This window comes from Gorilla gorilla, chromosome 13 (assembly GCF_029281585.2).
Source record: "Gorilla gorilla gorilla isolate KB3781 chromosome 13, NHGRI_mGorGor1-v2.1_pri, whole genome shotgun sequence".
NCBI classification, from domain to species: Eukaryota; Metazoa; Chordata; class Mammalia; order Primates; family Hominidae; genus Gorilla; species Gorilla gorilla.
In genome coordinates this window covers 132,947,749-132,964,097 of record NC_073237.2, presented here as the reverse complement: position 1 = coordinate 132,964,097, position 16,349 = coordinate 132,947,749, and the positions used below count along the sequence as shown (strand labels likewise).

The window sequence follows — 16,349 nt, the reverse complement described above, 5'->3', positions numbered from 1 at the left end:
GATCGTGATGATAAGAAGGCTGGGGAGGCCAAGAAAAAAGGGAAGAGAGAGTGCAGCTGCAAACCCTTCTCCGGGCCCGAGAAGCACCGCTCTCCTGCGTGTTCAACTGGCATTTGCCACCAACATGCCTGTTTTTATTTAAATGGCCCAGAGCAAGGCTCTGACTAAACTAACATTCCCACGCCAACACTCAGCAGCGCCTCTGGTTTTTGGCAGATTTTTTCCTTAGCTGTCAAAGCAAAAATATAGAAGCGTCCTGGTCTTACTTAAGGCTTGTTGGGGCTTTTTGCCTTCCCCCGGAGACCCGAAAATAGCTCGCAGATGTGCGGTACCTGCTTATGTTCATGCTCCGTGTTACTTCACGAGCAGAATTCCCCGTGCTCTCTGTAACCCACACCCCGATTTCCAGGCCCATGTTCATTTGCAGAGGGGGTCCGTGGGGGTCCGCGGGGGGGAGTGTGGGGGGACGGAAGTTCTCAGCTTGTTTAAATGTGTCTGGAGCAAATGGGGGGAAACCCCGGCCACCTGAGAAACTCTCGCCTCGGGCGGCTGCTTCTCCATCACCCCAGCGGTGAGGTCAAGGATGGCCCAGGCTCCACTTGGGGCACCAGGCACAGGTCGGGGTGGGGTGGGGGGTGTGGTCAAAGTCCTTCAGGGGCTCCTGGCTCTGCCGGTGGCTCCTCCGGGGCAAAGGACTGTGCTTTGGGACACCAACATCGTCCCTCTAAGATTAAAATAAACTTTTTAAGGGGGGTTTCCAGCTATTTTTACCCTCAGAAAAGAAGAAAGGCAAAGACGGAGGAAGGGAAGAAGATGAAAGGAAGGAAAGAAGAGAGGGAGAGAGAGAGGGAAGAAAGAGAAGTAAAGCAAAGAGAAAAAGAGGGAGACCGAGAAAGGGGGAAGGAGGAAGGAAGGAGAGGGAGGGGGAGGGGCCAGCCCGTCCCGGCTTTCCCAGTGACTCAGCCCTCGGAGGAGGCTCGGGGTTTGTACCAGAGCCCAAGGGGTGGAGCCTCGAAGTTTCGTCCCCCGGGGCTCTTATTTTTTGGAGAAAGTTCTGAGGTGAGGTGGGCAGGGGCCAGGCAGGGTGGAAGATCACCCCCCCACCACAGGCTCTGCAGGGGTCCCTGGGACTGAGTAGCTTGGGATCATGGGGGTCTGGGGGTAGTGAGGGGGCATGGGGGGTGCAGATGGATCTGGCGGCCAAGCTCTGCCACCCCACTCAGAGCCTCTGTGCCCCCATCCAACAGCCAGGCATCGTGACAGCCTCCCTGTCTGGTCCAGCCCTCCACAGCCCCTGCCTGGAGGTGCCAGCCCCGGTGCTAAGCCGCCTCTGTGCCCATCCTCCTGATGTCTCTCCTCCTGGAAGCCCCCTGATTTGGGCAGGCCTGGCCAACTTCCCAGTGCACGCACCCCCCAAACGGCACGCCAACCAGGGCCCCAGCCAGGCACTGCCTCTGCCGTCTCCCTGGGACTCCCTGGAAGCAGCAGAAATGGGCCTTTGGCTCCCAAGTGACCCAACCCCAGCCCAGGCTCCACCCACGCTCTGTGGGCTGCTGAGGGGACCTGGGGTCCTGGAAAGGTCTGAGTGGGCTCCCCACTTCTCAGGGCTGGGAGACCATACCCAGGCCTATCTACTGTCTTTCCCATTGAGATCTGTGCTCTGAGCAGCCTAGGGGCTTCCAGGGACAGGCAGGTGGGTCTGAGCCCTGAGCCACCTGGAAAGGACGGGCAGGTGGCCTCCACCTGAGATCTGCACTGCACCAGCCACCCCCCCGGCCCAGCTCTAGAATGACAATGCCAGGTCTGCCCCATGGTCAGTCCTGCAGCCCTCGAGGCCTACACCAGCTGGGGCCTTCTCAGCTCACCTGCTCAGGAGGCCCAGTGCCTGCCCGGGGACTTGCCCGGGCAACTCACTCCCCCGGCCTCTGTGCAGAGGGGAACAGCAGGGCCTGCCTCTCAGATGCTGACCCTATCCCATGCCTCGTGGGCAGCAAGGGGGGCAGTTTCTGCATGGGGACCACTGGAGACACTGAGTAGACAGGGCCCCGGGCAGAGTCCTGGCCACAGCTGGGGATCACTGTCCTGGCAACTGGGTCCAGGGAGGGTACCAGGCGCCTGGCGGGAGGGCTGGCCACAGCAGCAGGCTTGCATGGACAGCCAGTTGACTTTGCACCAAGCAAAGCCCCTGCCGGGTCTGCGCCCACATTCCTTCAGCTTCTTGCAGTCACAGGTCAGTCAGCAAACCTTCCGGAGCCTCTGGTGTGGGTCGGAATGGTAGGGATGGGCTCTGCCTCACACACAGAGAGTGGGTCAGGAAGGCTTCATGGTCGGGGTGCTCAGACGGCCTAGAGCCTCTGGGATGGCTGAGGAGTCTCAGGGACACGTGGGAGAGAGACCACTTCGGCAGAGGACGAGGCCTGCAACAGCAGAGCAGGGAAGTCCCCGGCACAGACCGAGGGGTGCAGGGCATGGGGAGCCCCTGTGAGGGCCAGGGTGAGATGCCTAGCACCTGCAGGCACCCCTGGGCCTGGGTGACGGTGGCTGTCTGCACACAGCAGGGGACCAGGAAGCAGATTCCAGACCCCAGCCTCCTCAGAACAAGGGCCGGCCCGAATCCATCCTAGAGCAAGGACTGCCAGGTGCGTCACAGCGGACCGCCCAGCACAGGCGACCAGGTAGCAAGCGAGACACTGAAACCACATCTGGAAAAATGCCCAACCTCGAGGAAATGTCCCAAGTTCTTTATTAGTGGAGAAAGGCAGATGGGGCTTTAAAAATCACTTGGTGCAGCAGAACCTGAGGCCCGGCGGCCAGCGAAGGCCCCACGGTGTGCCCGATGGTCAGCGGCTGCAGTGGATGGGGACGTGGAGGCTGCGTAGGAGGCACCCTGGAGGCTGGACACCCTGGAGGCCTCTGGGCTTGAGCTTTGCACGCAGGTCAGATGTTTTTTACAGTCAGCTTCAAAAGGTGAAGGGGCCCTACTCCTAGGTGGTCTGGAATGTTCCCACAGCTGCCTGGTGGTGGCCCCCACCCAGGACCCAGCAGGGTACCCGCCACAGGACATCCCCACACTCAGCCCCGCTTCAGAGCCCCCACGCCCCCTGCTTTCAGTCCCAGGGGCCACTCCAACCTGGCCACGCCAAGCCATGGTCCCTGCACCGAGTCCAGCCTGCTGCCTTGGGCAGTGAACAGACCGTGAGTGTGGGGGAGGGGAGGAGTGTCCCCCAACACCTCCTGGGGGTCCCACTTACCCTACTGGATGACAGCAGCTGAGGACCAAGGCCTGGCTGGACCTTGAGCTGGCATCCTCCTGATGTCTCTGAGCCTCAGCTTCCCTCCTGAAAAATGGGGAGCATCATGCTAGCCTCCCCCCCAGCGCCACAGGGTCATGGGGGCTGCAAGAGCCAAGATGAACTCCTGCAGGAAGGAAAGGGGCCTTGGGCTCAGAACCGGGAGTCTCAGCCCTGTCTGCTCCTTAGAATCTACTGCAGAGCTTTCAACACAGGCACCCCTCAAATACACCCACCCACCAGGTCACTGCTGACCCCCCTCTACTCAGACCACATCTCTCTGGGGCCGGAGCTGGCCCTGGGGTGTTTTAAGGTCATCTGGGTCTCCATGCTGCACAGCACCTGGGGCCGAGCAGGCAGCAGGAGCTCCATCGCTGTCCCCGTGTGCTCACCAGCTGTGCTTACCTCTCCACACACTTAGGGGTGTGCTCTGCTCTCGAAAGCCCCCACAGCAGCCACAAAGGAGGGGCCTGGTTGGGCCAATGTCAGCAGGGCCTCCTTAGCCCACCCTGACAATGGTGCCCCCATTTCTCTGGCAGCAAACAAGGGGGAACTGACCCAGTTCAGTCTCCTGGGGTGCAACGCCTAAGCCACTCTTCCCTCAGCACCCGCAGGGGGCCTCTGAAGAAGAGAGGGCTGCAGGACACGTCTGCCTCTCCCCTCTGCAAACCAGGCTCTGCGGCCCCATCTCATCTGCTTCCAGGCTCCCTGGCCAGCTTGGGAACAGCCCCATTCATTCGGGGTACCCCTGGAACCTTGTCCCAGCTCCCACCACAAGTTGGGACGGGAAGCCCAAAGTGACTCCTACAGGGGAGGCCTGGTGCACTGCACCCCAATTCAGCTTCTTGGGGTCCTAGCCCCCACCCTCCCATTGGGTTTCTGGAGTGGCTGGCGTGCCCTGCACACAACCTGCTCTTGCTTCTCTTTAGTCCCTGCAATGCCCGCTGCCCAGGGCTGCCCCCCGACCTGTAGAAAGTCTCCAGGCCCTAGGCCAGCAGATGTACTCCTGTTGGGTCAGGACCCCAGCCTTCCCCAACTGCCCACACCCGCTGGCCTGACAAAGAGGAATGGTGAGCCCGGACAACTTGTGAATGAAAAAGCTTCTCACCTACTTGCCAGGGGCCCACCCCCTTCCCAGGCTGGTGGGGAGGTGAGGCCCATCCCCCTCATCCCTGGCTTCTCCTCGGCCACAGCTGTCCATGGGGTACTCCCGGCTGTGGGTGGTGCAGGGGTTGGGAGCTGGGAGGCCGAGGCCTGTGCTTCCCTCAGGCCTGTGCACCCAGCCGCACCATCCGTAACGCGGGCTTATGAGCGTGCCTGGCTGCTGGGTGGCCTGACGGGTGGACATCGAATGGGCCACTCTCCTCTCTGCTGGTAGAGGATGGAGGCCCAAGGTGGAGGTGCTGTCGGCACAGCTGGGGCAGACCAGGGGAGACCCCCTATCCAGGGATCCCCTCCTCCCCTCCCAGGCCGCCCCTCCGCAAAATGCTGAGGACTGGCCCCCGAGCTAGGGCTACCTGGGCCATTACTTCTGGCCTGGGGCCCACAGGCAGAGATGCCAATGGAGGCACACAGGCAGTCGCACCCACACCCGATCAGCACCAGGCCTGAGGCCTTCAGGCCTCCCCATGCCCCACCCCACCCCCACCCACCGGGAGCAGAGGACGTCGTGGTGGGCAGAGTCCTCAGCCTGGGAGCTGCACAGCCCCGCGCTTCCTTCTATGGAAAATCTGCTCCTCCAGGCTGCCTGGCTGCTGTTACATAAACATCTCTGCTGCCTCCAGGCGCCTCCTCTCCTGGGGCGCTGACCCCAAGATGTTACCCCAGGCCTGCAGAAGTGAGGCCAGATTCTGGGAGGACGCAGGCGAGGGAGACTCCCAGCAGCAGCTACAGGGGCGGGACAGGCCGCCTGCACTGGCTGTTTCCAGAGTGCTCAGCATTTGGCACGAGGTGTGCCAGGAAAGGCTTGCTGGGGTCAGGTGTGAGATTTGTCCTGCTTTCTGTGCCTGCCTCTGCCACCATGCTCTGGGGTTTCTGCAGCCCTCCCCCCAGGCCCCCACAGTCCTAGGTGCCTCCCAGCCTTTCGGTCTCCCCGCAGGGCAGGCTTAGCCCTCCTACTCCAGGAGGGGCGCCGGGACACGCGCCTTCTGCCATCGCACTCACCACCCTGTGTTGGGGTGGGGAGGGGGCGCTGTCTGTCCCTGGCACGAGGCCGTGAACTTTGCGCAGGGACTATGGCAGGCATTTTGGACTCCTGGCGCTTAACCAGGCTTGGCACAGGGTGCCCGTGCCTGGCATCGTGGTGGAGAAATAAATCAGCCGGAAGGAGCACGTGGGAGGGGCTGCGCCGGCGCCAGCGGCAGATCCGCCCGACCCGTTTGTGCTTTCTGGGGCCACCTTAGGCAGGCGGCGCCCGGGCAGGAGGAGGACGGTGACCGAGGAGCGTGTCGACGCGGGTCCCCCTTGGGGGAGCGGGGCACAATCCGTCCGCGAGGCACTGGTCCCGGCTGCTCCCTCGGGGCGCCCTGAGCACCCCCTGTCCAGAGGCCGCGGCGCCCTCATCCCTCGCGGTCAAGTGCTCGGGCAATCACGGCCAGGGATGTCTGGCGGCGATCGATCCTCTGGACGCCTAAAGCCGCGGCCACGGGGCCCTCGGGAGGGAGTGAAGCCGCTGGGCTAGGGGCGCACACACGGCTAGGCCACTTCTCCCAGAGCCCTGCCCCGCGCCCGGGGTCCCCCAACGTGGCCTCAGCTGCTCCCCGCCCGGCCCAGCGCACGGTGCACACGGCTGTCCGCGGCCTTGCCCTCCCCACTCCGCCCCGGGCTCCTCCGCTTATTCACATGCAAATTTCCGTCGCCAGTTGTCGCCGAGCGCGGCAACGGCCAGAGCCGGATCCTTCCGCAGCCCCGGCTCAAACTTTTGGCCTCTGAAAACTTTCAAACGAGAAGTAGTCCCAGGCGCCCGCTCCCGACCCACGCCGCGCCGCCGGGTCCCTCCTCCCCGGAGAGGCTGGGCTCGGGACGCGCGGCTCAGCTCGGGGAGGCGCAAAGGCGGACGGGGCGCGCGGGAGGAGGCGGCCGCGGAGGGGGCGGGGAGACCGGCGGGGGCGGGGCCGGGCGGGGCGGGGCCGGCGGGGGCGGAGCGCACCTCGACTCTGAGCCTCACTAGTGCCTCGGCCGCGGGAGGGAGCGCAGGGGCGCGGGGCGCGGGGCACGGGGCGCGGGCGCGAGCGCAGCGAAGGAACGAGCCGGGCGCGGAGCCGGGCCCGGGAGCCCGCGAGAGCACAGCGCCGCCAGCCAGCCGGGGAAGAGAGGGCGGGACCGTCCGCCGCCGCCCCGGGACCGTACGCCGCGCGCGTGCGTCCCAGCCCCGCCGGCCAGCGCAGGAGGCCGCCGCCCGGGCGCAGAGGGCAGCCGGTGGGGAGGCATGCCGCCGCTCCTGGCGCCCCTGCTCTGCCTGGCGCTGCTGCCCGCGCTCGCCGCACGAGGTAGGCGCCCACCCACCCGCGAGCCCCGACTTTCCGCGCCCTTTGGAAACTTTGGCGGCGCCCGGCGCGCGCGCCCCATGGCTGGGAGCGGGCGGCGGGGAGGCCAGCATGGAGAGGGAAAAGCGGGCGGCCCGGGGCGTGGGGTTCTGGAGTCCCGGGATCAGGGAGGACCGACCTTCCCCCTCGATCCCCCCGTGGAGGCGGACTCGCGCCGCCCGTGCCTGGAGCCGAGTTAGAAGGCCGGTGTGGGGTGCTGGGGCCCCGGAGGCCCTACTCCGGGCCCGCCCTTCACCCGCCGCGCGTGGGGCTTGCCGCCGGTCGGCCGGGCGGGCGGGCTGCCTACTATTTTTCGATTTGAATAGAGTCGGTTTTGGTTTCCTGTTGCTTCTCCGGGCCATTTATCTTCTTTCTTCTTCGCCTCTGGCCCACGCCGGGGCGGATGTTGGGGCGCGGAGTGTGGGCTCTAGGGCGCCGCGTTCGCCTTCACTGACCCGCGCGGCCGGGCTGGGTCCCCGGGCTCCCCGGTCGCCCCGCCCGCCGGTGCCCCCCAGCCCGGCTCTCAGTTTGGGGGAGGGGTTGCGTAAGAAGCCGCCGCGCCCGGGGGGGACTGAACTTTCCTTTTGCTTTGCGGAGTTGAAGTTTGGAAAGCTTGGGGGCGGAGAGCGGGACGCGGGTGGGGGGCTCTTACATTTCTCCCCGCCGCACAGCGAGCGGGGTCTCTGGGGAATCGAGTGATTAATCCACTCTTTCTCCGAGAGTTGGAGGCGAGAATTATCTGTCCTCTTCCAGAAAGTGCGGCTCTGTGTCACACCCCCCTCCCCCTGTTTCTCAGCCCCGGTAAGATGGGGAGGGAGGGGCTTGAGTAATTGATCCCTTCTCGAGATGGGGTCGAATTCCTTCCGAATGGGGGACCTTCATCCCCCTCCTGTGGGTGTATGGGGGCTGCCCTGGAGATGCGCGCCCGCGGAAGCAGGTATTGGGTGTCGGCGGAGGCGGGGCCGGGTCCCCAGGGTGCAGTCCCGGTGCCCCTGGAGGCGGCCCCGACTCCACAATGGGCCGCTCTGATTCCGAGGCGGAGGCCGGCGCTTTGTTGGCGGGCGGGGTAGCGGGCGAGCAGCTGTCGCATTTTCCCACGGGCGGGAGCTGAGTGTGGCCACCCCCACTCCCCCCCCCCCCCGTCCAGCTCTGCCCCCTTGCAGAACGGGTTTGAACAGAGGCAATCACGGCGGCTGGATGGGGGGCCCTGCCCTGCCAGACTCCTCAGTGAGCCTCCAGGGTGGGGGGCAACGCTTCGGAGAGTAGCCCACTTTGTCTCTGCTTTTCCCCCACTGCGTCCAGGCGGCACATCAGGCCACCCCACCCTGCTTCAAGCAGGACGTGTTCCCTGCTGCTCCCCTTCCCCCCATTTCTGACTACAGAACTCTGGGCAGAATGTTGACGCCCCTTTGGTTTCATGGAGGGGCTTTCTGCGGACCCGTGCCCCAGCAACCCATGATACTGAGCAGAGTGCGTCCGGGGTGGGGGGCGGAAGATGCCCCTTGGCTGGGTGCAGGTCCCACCCCCAGGGTAACAAGGGCCTTCTGTGGTGGTGGTGCGGGTGAGACTGACCTCTCTTCTCCTGCCCCTGCCTAGGCCCGCGATGCTCCCAGCCCGGTGAGACCTGCCTGAATGGCGGGAAGTGTGAAGCGGCCAATGGCACGGAGGCCTGCGTGTGAGTACCACCCCTGCGGGACCTGTTGCTTTGTCGAGGGCAGAGCCCCTGCCTTCTGCAGCCGCGCAGGGGACAGAACACTAGGCCATTGTCTTCTGGAGATGGCCCAGAGTCTGGGCACGGTCACGTGCTGACTTTTATTGGACAAAGTCTGGCAATTACTTAATCACCAGCAATTACGCTGCGTGTGGAGCTGGTCTGGCTGCTGGGGGCTTGGGCACTCCTCCGTGGGCCACCTCAGGCCCCGGGGTCACTAAGTGGGAGTCCCAGTACCCCAATTCTTCTTTAAGTCCCTAAGAAACAGTTGATCTGCCAGGGGAAGCTCTGGACCATTTACTGAGAGGCCCAGCCCCCACCACCCTGCCAACTTGGGGCACCTCCTCTGGGCGGGTGATGCCTCCTGGGCACAGGTGATGCCTCCTCTCAGGGGGGTGATGCCTCCTAGGTGGGTGGTGATGGCTCTTGGGCTGGTAGTGGTGCCTCCTCTTGGTGGGTGATGCCTCCTCTGGGCACAGGTGATGCCTCCTGGGTGGTTGATGCCTTCTGGGCTGGTAGTGATGCCTCCTCTGGCACAGGTGATGCCACCTCCTGGGCGGGTGATGCCTCCTCTGGGTGCGTGATGCCTCCTGGGCTGGCGGCGATGCCTCCTCTGGGCACAAGTGATGCCACCTCCTGGGCGGGTGATGCCTCCTCTGGGTGCGTGATGCCTCCTCTGGGCACGGGTGATGCCACCTCCTGGGTGGGTGATGCCTCCTCTGGGTGGTGATACCTCCTCTAGGTGGGTGATGCCTCCTCTGGGTGGTCATACCTCCTCTAGGCGGGTGATGCCTCCTCTAGGCACAGGTGATACCTCCTGGGCAGGTGATGCCACCTCCTGGTGGGTGATGCCTCTTCAAAGGAAATTGACTCTTCAAAGTTGGACCCGCCTTTGGGCTCTCTGTTTGCCCCAGCTCCCTCCTCCCGGCCTCAGGCTGGGGCTGGGGAAGAGAAGGTGGAACTCATGTTTTGGCGCGGGGTGTGGGGTAATTATTGAGTCTGGTTTGTGTCCTGGCATCCGCAAACTCTGACCTCAAAATCCCGTGGCCCTTCTGGTCTGCCAGCCTCAGATGTAAAATGGGCACAGAGAGGGCTGGGAAGTCGTGCGGAACCGCTCCCTCCTGCCTGCCTGTGAGTGCCCATCAGCCGTGGGGAACTGTTCTGCTGTGGCCAATGCCCTTCAACTTGAGTCTTTCCCTGATGAGAATAATGAGGAGGTGTTTGGTGGCTGGAAAAAGAGTTCCCTCCGCCCCCCAGGAGCTACAGATGAAGAAATGGCTCCCCAGCCAGTCTGCGCGCCCTCATTCCAACTGCAGAAGGTCCCATTCCCTTGACAACCCCAGCCCAGCTCCTGCCTGTGCCGACTGCCCAGCCTGTGGGCAGCAGGCCCCCTCCCTCCCCGGCCCCCACCCTCCCCAAACTGAAGCCAATTAAGCAGGTCTGTGAGCAGTTTAATGGACAAAGCCGATTGTGTCTTTGTCAGACACTAATGAATGCGCACTACTTTTTTTTTTTTTTTTTTGCTTTTTGGGGCCCCCTTCTCCCTCTGCAGAAGCCGCACGGACGCTTGATGCCCTAAATCTTGTTTCCTTTCATTCAGAGACCGACAGCTGGGATCCAGGGGAAGTGCAGCAGCTATTGTTGGGGGAGGCGGATTAATGCCGTGTGATTAATTATGCGTGGCTTCCCAGAATGTATAACCCCCTTCCCCGCCACTGCGCTCCCGGCTCGGACTTTGCCTCTCACCCATTCGGGGCTCTGGGAGAAGCTTCTTGCTCCTGCAGAGGACTTTGGGAGGGTGGGAGGAATACCGTGCTGAGAAAATTGGGGGCCTGTTGCTTCTTCTCAGTGGCACCAGGGAGTAGGCACAGCCTGGCCCACAGGGGTCTGGGACTGAGGTCTCCCTGGGCCGGAGGGCTGTGCTTTGGGGTACAGATTGCTGCAGCTCCCTAGTGTCTGGGTTAAAACCCTGCCACAGGGCCGCAAAACACTGGTGTCATGGGCCCACCCTCCCATTCCCCAAACCTGGGATCCTGGTGAGCTGTTTCCAGCCCAAGGCAGGCTGCCGATCATGGCTTTGGTGCCTGGCCTTGTCCCCTTCTCTGGGGCCTGGTGCCCCCCTCCTTCTTGGCGGGAAGCCTGCTTCAGTTTGGCCTGACAGGCAGCCGAGCTCAGCCCACAGAGACCCCATTGTGCACACCCCACAAGTCCAACGAGAAGATGGGACGGAAGCGCGTCCTCAGGCTCCTGCTTCTGGGCCGCAGGGTTGGAGGCCAGGGCCACAGCCGAGCCTGGCTTGTGGAGGCACAGGTCAGGGCTCACACAGCAGTCTGGGGGACATTGCAGCCGCTTCGGAGAAGGCCCCGGGCTCCCTCCCTGGGCTTGAGCCCCACCCAACATACACCCCTCAGGTGCCTCTGCCTTCCCGTTCCTGCCCATCCTTCTCAGAAGGCCCAGGAGGTCTGTCCAGGAGTTAGCCAGGGCACCTGCAGGAGGCCTGGCTCTCCCAGCAAGGGGAGAAACCCACACTGTTTCTCGAAAGAGTCTGGGGTGCAGGCTCTTGGAGCCCTGCCAGCCTGAGTGGGAATCCTGGCCCCGTGGTATCCAGCTGTGACCCCGGAAAGAGCTTTGGCTTTTGGTGCCATTTGCTGCCTCAGCTGTAGAAGGGGCATGGTCATGATGGGCGTCACAGTTCCTGGCTCACTAGTACTGGGTGAATCATTTCTTTCCATCCCAAAGAGAAGGAACCTTCACCGGAAGCTGCCAATCAGGTGGTTGCAGGGCTCGGGATTGGAAAAAGTGGTTTTGTTGGTGCAAAATGCCTTCCGAGGAGGTCAGAGTGTCGCCGTGGCTTGGTCAGCCAGTGGCCAGGTAGAAAGCACCTGGCAGCACATGGTGGTGGGCGGAGGATGGTTGGTCTCTGGGCAGCTGCTGTGCGAGGTGTGGCCGTGGTGGCTGTGGTCAGAGATGGTGGCCTTCTGAGCAGGCCCAGGGGGTCACTGTGGCCCTTGGCTCTTCTCCAGCCCCCTCATCAGCTCCGTCAGTGTGAGCAAGGGGTACTGAAGAGGGCTCCACCTTTTTTCTCTTTGTTTTGAGGAGAGCTGGGAAGAGCTGCAGGGACCCTATCTGTCTGGGTGAGACTACGTCCTTGGTCTGAAATGCTCTCCCAGGGCTGCCTGCGTCTGGGCTGGGCGTTGAGGCAGGGGGCAGCTAAGATGTTGCCTGCTGACGGCAGAGTCAGAATGGCACGGGGCGTCTTCCAGGAGCTGGGAGAAATGGGGGTAGGCTGTCACACCCAGCACCTCCAGGAGGATGTCCAGCCGCCTGCTGGGTGGTGCGCTTAGCTTTGGACAACCTCGTGTCTGAGGCCTGGCCTGGCCACTAGCTCCATGACCTTGGGTCATCAGGTCATGCAAGCCTCAGTTTCCCCAGCATGTCAGCCGGGCTGATACACTCTGGATCTCTTGGTGGTATGTGAGGATTGCATGAGAACCGTGTGGAGAGGGCACCTGGTCAGCGCTCCTTTCCTCCCCGCCTTCTCCCCGTTGGCTGACAGTGCTGGTTTCCAGAGCCTCCTTCCTGAATGTTTAATTGATTGACGAGTGAATTCAGAGAATCCTAAAGGTGCTGCCTGGTGGGCTGGGCCTGGCACTGCCTGGGGAGGGACTTGCCGGCTCTGGGGAAGTCCATCTCCCACGATGGCTCCGGCTCTGGGGAAGTCCATCTCCCAGGGTGGCTCCAGTTCACAGACACGTTTGAGCGCCTGCTGTGTGCTGCGTTCTGCTCCAGGCCAGGCCCCCGGTGGGGACAGGGCAGACATGGCCCCTGCTCCTGTGGAGTTCACTTCCCAGCAAGGGGTGAGAGAGGCACCTAGCTCACATGTGGGACATGTTGGGGGTGTGACGGCCCGGTGGTGGCCTGGCATAGCTCCCGGCAGCCCCGTAAAGCTGTCTGGATCAGGCATCGATAAGTGAGAAGAAGAGACCCAGAGAAGTCGCCATCAGCCCCAGGGTCACACAGCAGTGGCAGAATTCCTACTAGCCCTGCCCCTCTCCTTCTCCCAAGCGAATGTCCCTAAACACAGCCCCAGCCAGCCTGAGCTGCCCCGTCACTTCCCGACTACAAGCAGACTGGGGGCGTGGCTTCCCCTTAAAAGAGGAGGAAGGAGGCTCAGGCGGGAAGTGACTTGGCCCTGCAGCCGGCCTGGGAGGCTGGGGAGGGACGGGGTAGCTCCTGTCACCCGGTCTGGCTGTTTCCATTGAGTCACCTGCCTCGTCTTGGGCGTGGCCAGGGGAGGAACAGGTTGATTCTCCTCCTCATGCTGAGCTGAGCGGAAAGGCCTGTGACAGGACCTCCTGTTTATGCAGAACCTGGTCTTCAAGGGCGCCAGGGTTAGAAAAACATGTTTAAAAACATGCAGCGTCCGAGGTGGGCAGATCACCTGAGGTCAGGAGTTCAAGACCAGCCTGGCCAACATAGTGAAACCCCCGTCTCTACTAAAAATACAAAAATTACCCAGGCGCAGTGGCGTGTGCCTGTAATCCCAGCTACTTGGGAAGCTGAGGCAGGAGGATCCTTTGAACCCAGGAGACGGAGGCTGCAGTGAGCTGAGATCGTGCCACTGCACTCCAGCCTGGGTGACAAAGTGAGACTCTGTCTCAAAAAAACAAAAAACAACAAAAAAAAACCCCACACAGTGTCAAATAGAAAGTCTCACCTACTCAGACTGGGGAGACATCAGGAACAGGAAGGCCTGGGGCGGAGACTGGGGTGGGAGCCTGGAGTGCTCTGAAGGAAGCTGGCTCCTTGGGGCAGGCCCTGCCTCTGAACAGCAGCCAACATGTTTTCCATTGAAAAGAATAATAATAGAAAAAGAGAGAGGGAGAAAGAAAACAGCAACCCTGGCAGGAAGAGGGTAGGGCAGGGCAGACAGTGCACCAGGGGAAGTGCTTCCACAGGGCAGAGCTGGGTGCAGGGACCCCCAGATGCGGGCGGCAAACTGGAGACCCCACGGGAGCCGGGACTGGCTTCATTCCTCATTCCCTGCACCTGTGATGGGCAGCAGCGGCCACCGGTGCCCACTGGGCAGTTCCAGGCCGGGCCGAGGGACTGCACCCTTTTGCTGTGGGGAGGGGACCTTTCCTGTTTCATGTCTCGTCTATAAATAGTGAAAGGATGTGGCTTTGCAGAATCGATTGGGCGTCTAGCTTGCCTTCCTCAATAATGCAGGGATGACAGCTCCACACTCAGGACGCCGCTGTTACCCAGCCTCGTAAAAGCCCTGGCAGACGGCCGCCCACCCTCCAGGTGTGCCAGTGCAGTTTTCATCCCCAGCGCACAGGTGGGAAAGCTGTGGCTGCGAGGGCGTGGGGATCTGAGGCAGGCTGGCGTCAGCTTTCACCTTCATGTGCAGGCATATCCAGAACTTTCCGGATCTTTCCCCGGGCTGAGGAGGAAATACCAGCAGCTTTAACGAGCGGCTGGCTTTGGGGCATCACACCTGTGGGCCGGGCTGCGTTTGACGGCCTCGAGTTTCCCAGGCAGCACTGGCGCTTTCTCCCGTGGGGCCCGGAGCTCAGAGGGGATGCGAAGCAGGGCTGGCTCTGATTTGCTGTGCTCCCCACACTGTCCCCTCCCTGGGCCTCAGTTTCCCCATCTGTATGTGATTCCCCTTCCAACTACAGCCAGCGGGACCCTGGGGCGGGCTGAAGGCGTGGTGGTGGCGGCTGTGGGCCCTGCGGCGAGGCCTGCGCTGGGCTCGGTGGTCGCCCCAGTTGGGGAAGGGGCAGTGGCTGCAGGGGTAGGAGGGCGGAGGGAAGCCCTTTTCCAAAGTTGCCTGGTTGGGTTCTCCTTGTGGCCCTGCCCCACCCCACCCTGCTCCCTGGGAGCAAAGGGAGCTAAGGACTGATTTGGTGGATGGATATGTATATGGAGGGATTCTGGGTGATGACTTATTCATATTACAAAATTTGCCTTTTTTTGTTAGTTTTTTGAGACGGAGTCTTGCTTTGTCACCCAGGCTGGATTAGAGTGATGCAATCTTGGCTCACTGTAACCTCTGCCTCCCAGATTCACGCGATGCTCCTGAGTAGCTGGGACTACAGGCACATACCACCACTCCCAGCTAATTTTTGTATTCTTAGTAGGGGCAGGGTTTCACCATATTGGTCAGGCTGGTCTCAAACTCCTGACCTCAGGTGATCCACCTGCCTTGGCCTCTCAAAGTGCTGGGATTACAAGCGTGAGCCACTGCGCACGGCCACTTTTTTGTTTTTTGAGATGGGGTCTCACCCTGTCACACAGGCTGGAGTGAAGTGGTGGGATCACGGCTGACTGCAGCCTCAAACTCCTGGGCTCAAGTGATCCTCCTGCCTCCGCCTCCAGAGTAGCTGGGACCACAGGTGTGCACCACCATGCCTAGCTAATTTTAAAATTTTTTGCAGAGGCGGGGTCTTGCTATGTTGTCCAGGCTGAAAATGTGACTTTTGAACTAAAGTGTGCTGTTGTTTGATATCTAGTCCATTCACAAGTTCATTCAACCACTATCTAGTTCCGGGACTTTCTCACTGCACAAAACAGAAACTGTACCCAAATACCGTCACTCTGCCCTGACTGCCCCAGCCCCTGGCAACCACTAACCCGCTTTCTGTCTCTGAATTCGCTTCTTCTGGACGTTGCCTATGAATGGAATTGTGCCATAGGTGGTCTTTGGCCCCTGGCTTCTTTCACTGAGCATGATGTGTTTAAGGTTCATCCATGTCACGCGTGGACTAGAACTGCATTCTTCTGAGGACTACATTTTAGCTGCCAGAAGCATCAGGGACTGGCCAGAGGTGGACCCCAGCATCCCAGCTCCCAGACAGTCCAGAGGAGGCAGGTGTTGGGAGGGCGTCCAGGGTGGCTTCCTGGAAGAGATGGCGCTCACTCTGGGCCGGTGCAGCCACCCGACAGCCACAGAGCCCCCTAGAGGGAGTCCTGGCATATTCCCAGGTGAACCTGTAGGATGGACTGGCGTGCCCGCGGCCCCTGCCCTGCTCAGGACTCCGAGACAGGCTCACAACCTGTCCCTGGGCCTCACTCATGCCAGCCACCAAGCTGTTCAGCATCCCTTAGCCCCCAGGAGGCGCACAGTGGGGCCGCAGTCACTGAGCGTCCACACGCCTGGTGCTGTAAGAATGCAGGGTAGAGGGTCTTTATTTAGCATCTACTACATGCTGAACCCTGGGGTATGGGTGGGGACGGCAGATGCAGGCCCCCCTGGGCAGGGGAGGAGCATGCCGCTTAAGAACCAGGCCACAGGATGGACGGGCTTGGCCATAAGCTAGGGGTAGACACTGCAGCCTTCATGGCCTCCTGTGTGCAAAGTCAGTGCTGTGGGACCCCATCTGGGTGCGCCTGCCGTGGCCTTCAAGTGAGGCCCACCACGGAGCAGCTTCCATGCTGGCTGAGACAGGGTCAGCGGCAGGGAGCTCCAGACCAAAGGAGCGGTGGCGGCTGGGGCAGCGGGGGGCAGTGAGGCTTTGGACACATCCAGGGGGCAGGCAGGCATCTCAGCCCCCACCCGCCCGGTCTGCCTGCTCCGGGGCCTTCCCTTCCCTGGACAGAGCTCTGTGTGATTGGCTCCAGGCTGCTGCTCCCGCTGGACCCTCAGGGTCAGCTTAGAGTGACTGGCGATGCCCTGGCCTAGACCCAGGCCTGCGTGACAGGAGAGAGCTAGGAACCTGGCCCCTCACTCTGAGACATAGATGGTGTCCTCTCCGAGTTGCCCTTGGGACGGGGAAGCGCCATGTCCCCTGCAGGGTACCAGGCCAGCCAGTGGCCCTT

At 62.1% G+C, this 16,349-nt stretch overlaps 1 protein-coding gene and 1 long non-coding RNA gene across 6 annotated transcripts in view; one reads left to right on the top strand and one right to left on the bottom strand.

The window, feature by feature from the left end:
- Positions 1 to 2,726: 2,726 nt before the first annotated feature.
- LOC129524519 (uncharacterized) lies at positions 2,727 to 6,335 on the bottom strand. Of its 4 annotated transcripts, XR_010130403.1 has the most exons (4): positions 6,132 to 6,335; positions 4,943 to 5,044; positions 4,399 to 4,658; positions 2,727 to 3,338 (listed from the first exon to the last, which is right to left on the bottom strand). It is a non-coding gene; the product is annotated as an uncharacterized lncRNA (long non-coding RNA). The 4 variants fall into 4 exon arrangements; XR_008668296.2 differs by having other exon boundaries at positions 4,943 to 6,335; XR_010130404.1 differs by lacking the exon at positions 4,943 to 5,044 and having other exon boundaries at positions 4,399 to 4,661.
- A 115-nt stretch (positions 6,336 to 6,450) lies between these two features.
- The window catches only part of NOTCH1 (notch receptor 1), a 52,994-nt gene continuing 43,095 nt past the window's right edge, over positions 6,451 to 16,349 (top strand). Inside the window, exons 1-2 of one of the 2 annotated variants that reach the window (XM_055350159.2) lie at positions 6,451 to 6,778; positions 8,411 to 8,489. In XM_055350159.2, the coding sequence (XP_055206134.2) occupies positions 6,718 to 6,778; positions 8,411 to 8,489 (140 nt within the window). In that variant the 5' untranslated portion in view covers positions 6,451 to 6,717. Of the gene's footprint in view, positions 6,779 to 8,410; positions 8,490 to 16,349 lie in introns of those variants that run through there. The other variant, XM_055350161.2, reaches the window with a different exon arrangement.